The sequence below is a fragment of the Columba livia genome, chromosome 21 (genome assembly GCF_036013475.1).
Source record: "Columba livia isolate bColLiv1 breed racing homer chromosome 21, bColLiv1.pat.W.v2, whole genome shotgun sequence".
Classification (NCBI taxonomy): Eukaryota; Metazoa; Chordata; class Aves; order Columbiformes; family Columbidae; genus Columba; species Columba livia.
The window spans coordinates 8,074,282-8,078,967 of record NC_088622.1 but is presented as its reverse complement, the minus strand read 5'-3'; the positions used below and the strand labels follow the sequence as shown (position 1 = coordinate 8,078,967).

The window sequence follows — 4,686 nt, the reverse complement described above, 5'->3', positions numbered from 1 at the left end:
CACCAGTGGGGAATTTGTCATGGCAGCGATTATTTCCTTAGGGACAAAGGGTGCAAGATTGACTCCGGACTAAGAGCAGGAGTTGCAACAAGAGCTTTGGCCACACTTCACAATTACTATGGCAGGCTGTATCTGGGTCACTCCCTGGGACTCCCTCTATGTGATCCAAAATGGAGCTGTCCCTCATTCTGCAGAGATCAAAGGCTTTCTGGGCCCAGCCCTTGCGTTCATGAAGAGACTGAAAGGCGGCTGCTGCCTTCCAGCAGCTCCAGACCGAGCTCTCAGGCTGCCCTCGTGTTCCTCTCCTGTCCACCCTCCACCCACCCCAGCTGATGAGGTGGAAAACACACCTGGGTAAAGGGGAGGAAGATTTTTCAAACATACCCATTTAGACGTTCAACCATCTCTGTGTGTCTCTTGGTACCTGCCGAGGTGCAGGTAACAAGCACCTTGCTCACTCAGGAATGAGCCAAAAACTCTGCGAGAAAGGGCAGGTAGTCAGCACTTAGAGGACAGTGGTGGATAAGGGGGTTGTGTTCACAGCTGCACTCCAGACAATCTGAAAATAGAGATCCATTCAGAGAAAAGGATAGAGATGTTTTCCCAAAGCAACTCTTCCATTGAGTTCTTTGAGGTTTTAGGTACTATGATGACATGCGTCTTGAAAACACCATCAATTTGATCAGATAGGATTCACCAATATCATTAACGAAAAGTAAGAAGCTAGAGCAGGTAATTTGTAGCTGGTTCTTTCCTTTGGAGCCATAGTCGTCCTTAACCTATTATTTAATTTTCTTAGAGATCATCAGAGTTATACGTCAGGTGCTCAAGTTACACTAGACAGGACCCAAACAACTAACAAAAGAGAAAGAAGAACATAAAACGAGAGGTTAAAGGACATTTTAGTATCACTATCTCACAGAGGCGGGAGGAAGAGAAACGCAGTGCCATTCCCTGTGCTTACACACCAGCAGGGCACACATTCTTTCTGTTGCCTTTCCAGGGGATGGTAATACTTCTGCAACACTTAACAATACAAAGAAAGGAGGAGAGAGTTCAGGAAGGAGAGTTCCAACGGAGCGTATTCCCAGAAGAAATTGTCGATCCTTTGACAATGGAGGTAATATACTTTGGCATCAGCTTCTCATTGCTGAACACCGTATTGTAATAAAATAACTGAATAGATTTGAATTGGGCTGTCCACAAAAAAACAATTTTTTTTTTGGTCAATCTTGTTTTCAGCCTCTAGGACCTCGTAATATGTCAAATTCTGAGTAACAGCACAACATTTCTGTATTTCTGTTTGCTTTTTCACTTTCAGAAATTCACCCTTCAGATCCCAACGGAAAACCAAGTTACCAACAAAGGCGTAAAAATAAGGATGGTGAAACTGCTTCTTCTGTTCCTTATGTGAAAGCTACTAGCAGAAAGACTGATTTTGATTCTTTGGAACCTCGAAGATCAACATATGTTTTCTACCGCACTGTGAATGTCACCCAAGAACCAAAGTTCAATGGATCTGCAGGTGGGTTTGATTGTGACAGATTTATTATTTTGAACATTTATTATTATTTTTATCTTGGAAAATAATGGAGTTTGGTCTTATCCAAACTTGATATCTATTTAGTGTCAATTTTTGTTATTTTTATCATTATTATATTTTTTATGTTGGACAGGGGACTGAATTAATTCTATTTCCATTCATTTATGGTGATATTTTAATTCATCTTTTTTCCGTCTTTCTACTGTCCTCTTGATAGGATGTACTATGTCATAAATTTGACAAGAGCCTACAGGTGGGATTCCAAGTCCTTTATCTTTCTTTTTGGAAACCTGTTTCAGATGTAACCATAATTTTACGTATTTCACTTTATTTTTAACTGTCTAATCTGTCAGTTCATGTAGAAATTTAGTGGTAAATAATTTCAATAATCATAAGTGAATAAAGTTATTTCATCTTACCAGTTTCAGTCATCTCGCTTGAGTTGAATCTCCATCTTGAAATGCCTCCCTATCTCGAATTTTCAATAAAAGGAACCTCCTTATGAGAGGTTATCTGCTATGTTAATGTGAATACAGTTAAGTTAAATGAATCTCAACATCACTGCCACATCTTGGCATTAATAATTGTGTGTGTTTGGTTTGGGTTTGTTCATTTGTCTCTTTGTTTGTTTGTTTTCTTTTAATGTTTGTTTTGGCTAAATGTGGACAAATTGGTATAGAGATTACAGAGAAAACATTCTTAATTTTTGTCATAACAACCACCATTACCGTTGTTGCCAATTTGCTTTTCAGCAGCACCATATGGTCGGAAATACTCCAAACCAAAGAATCAGCTTGACACAAATAGAAGATTTTCGACCCAAACGGAAAACTATGGTAATGCTTACATGTTGTGTTTAAACTGAAAATCGTAGGATTGTTTTGTAATTAATGATTTGAATTAATGTAATTAAGATGGAATTAATAGAAAACAAGATAATTAATATTTTTAGCCAAATTTCACAGAATACAGAATACAGTCTGTATTTAACACTGGCTTGTATTTCAGAAATGATGTATGATTCACTTGATGCTTTCATTGATACTTCAACTGATATAGTATTTAATTCACATATTAGACGTAGAGAGTCTTTCCTGAAGTTGTAGCTGAAATTAAGAAAAAATGTTTATGTTTATTCGGCAGACAAATATACTTCAGGATTTTACAATGCACCACGTTGGAGGAAAAGAAATCCACATGAATATACATACTGTAAGTTTAAAACAACCATTCAGGTAACTGTTTGATAGATATTTTTACAATTAATTCTTTTTTTGCAAAAGCAACATCTCTCCCCACCTAGAAAATGTAAAATTGATCTTAAAGCTTTTGCTGCCAGAATTCACAAGATTCTAAGCAATGCTGAGTAATTTGAAAGAACAGAGAATAGTTCCGTTTGTTTGCAGACATGTAATTTTGACCGTATAACTAACCCGTGATGTCTGATGTTTTACAGTATTACTGAGATGAAAGCAAAGCATTAGAGTCTCTATCTCATGTCCCTTGTAGGAATGGCCAGAGCCTTGGTCTGCAGTCTGTGCTTCATTGAGACCTTTCCTTCTTATCTCCCATTGTCGTGTTCCCCACAGATGTTACAGGGACTTTGCTCTGCAGTTGTACAGTTTGAAATGTGGACTAGCAGCAGGTCCTTATAGTTCTTGCAAGCTCAGCCTTCTAGCTTTCACTGAAAGTTCTCCCCTGCAAGGGAAAAGAGGTGAAGTTTGAACACTGTTGAGCACGGCCCTTTCTTGAGCTCATCGTTTTGCTGGTACTCTGGTCTCTAGCAGATGGTCAGTAGCACTTTTTTTCGGATAGTCCCATTAGTTTTTGGAGAGTATGAGCTTCCTCTAGGAGATCAGTCCAAAGCAGGTGGCTCAGAAAAGTGCAGCTTTGTGACTTTGTGTTTCAAAGCCCAGGTGACCCAGCTGTCAGGATGAGTTTACCCAGGGCAGTTCCATATTCTCTACTAGGCCTTCTGATTCCAGTCTGAGATACAAATTCTGTTGAGGCACCATATAGATACAAACAACCTAAAACCATCTTGTGAAGTCCCTCCACCAGGTTTGCTGCTGTATTTGGGTTCTTTGTGCAAGTACCATATCTGCTTGGGAAGGTTTTAGAGAAAAAAAACTTGAGCAGGACATTTTCAAGCATGGGTGAATCATAGTAGGATGATTTTTTTTTTTTTTTTCCCTATTGCTTCTAGAACTGCTGAAAGTTTAATTTTTAAAATGTTTCTGAAAAAGAATATAGTTTTGCTCTAATAAATTATGCACAAAATGTCATGTGTATCTATTTTGACAGCGGAGCCAAGAAGACTTGGAAGCAAATAACAAAGGAGAATGATAGGTAGACATGAGAAAGAGATGAAATGAGTGTGTTAGTTTACAGGAAAAATCAACTGGAAAATCTAAAGATGAAAAAGTGGCAAATTCAAAAAACAAGATGCGGGAAGTACACTGTAACATTTCAAAACTGATAGAAATGGAAATTTAAAAAGTATGCTCTGTATGGTCACATATAAAGGTCTTCAATATATTCATTAAGTTTTATCTGTTATGAAAATTTGATAATTGAAATTATTTTTACAGACTATTTTTTAATGTATAATTACTAAAAGGAATAGATACTATCAGTTTTACTTTGGACTTTCAGAGGACTTTTAATGTCAACAGCAACACTAATGCATTCTAGAAAGTCATTGTTTCAGTGTGAAAGCCAGATTCTACGATGGTTCAGCTGTTTGCTGGATGTTTGAGGGCTCCGTCTGAGTTTTGCCACTTTAGCAGGGCAGCAGAACTATTTGATGAACAAAATGAACTGTGCAACAAAACTTTCAGAATTAACTGAAATATGCTTTACACACACTTTAAAGCATAAAAGGTTGGGTAAAGACAGAGAGGAAGACTGATGGGAAGGATACTTGACTATTAATATCTGAAGAAACAAACCTCTTACTGAGATGTCGCTTACCTAAGCAGTTTGGAGGAGCCCTTCAGACTTCTTTCTGAATGTGCAGATCCAGGAATTATCTCAAAGGCACCTGTAACTGTGAATATAAAAGTGTTTTGCTGCCTTGGAGCCTTTTCTTCATTGTGACTGTTTAAATATTCGAAGGGATCAGATACCTTCCAGGGGGCCTT

General features: G+C 37.9%; 1 protein-coding gene across 1 annotated transcript; it reads left to right on the top strand.

Annotated features, from left to right (window-relative positions):
• The first annotated feature begins 595 nt into the window (after positions 1–595).
• LOC110364683 (uncharacterized protein C12orf50-like) lies at positions 596–3,889 on the top strand. Its single transcript, XM_065038225.1, has 5 exons — positions 596–641; positions 1,004–1,120; positions 1,322–1,525; positions 2,687–2,778; positions 3,848–3,889. The coding sequence occupies exons 1-5, from the start codon at positions 596–598 to the stop codon at positions 3,887–3,889; spliced, it is 501 nt and encodes a 166-aa protein (XP_064894297.1).
• The last annotated feature ends 797 nt before the right edge of the window (positions 3,890–4,686 follow it).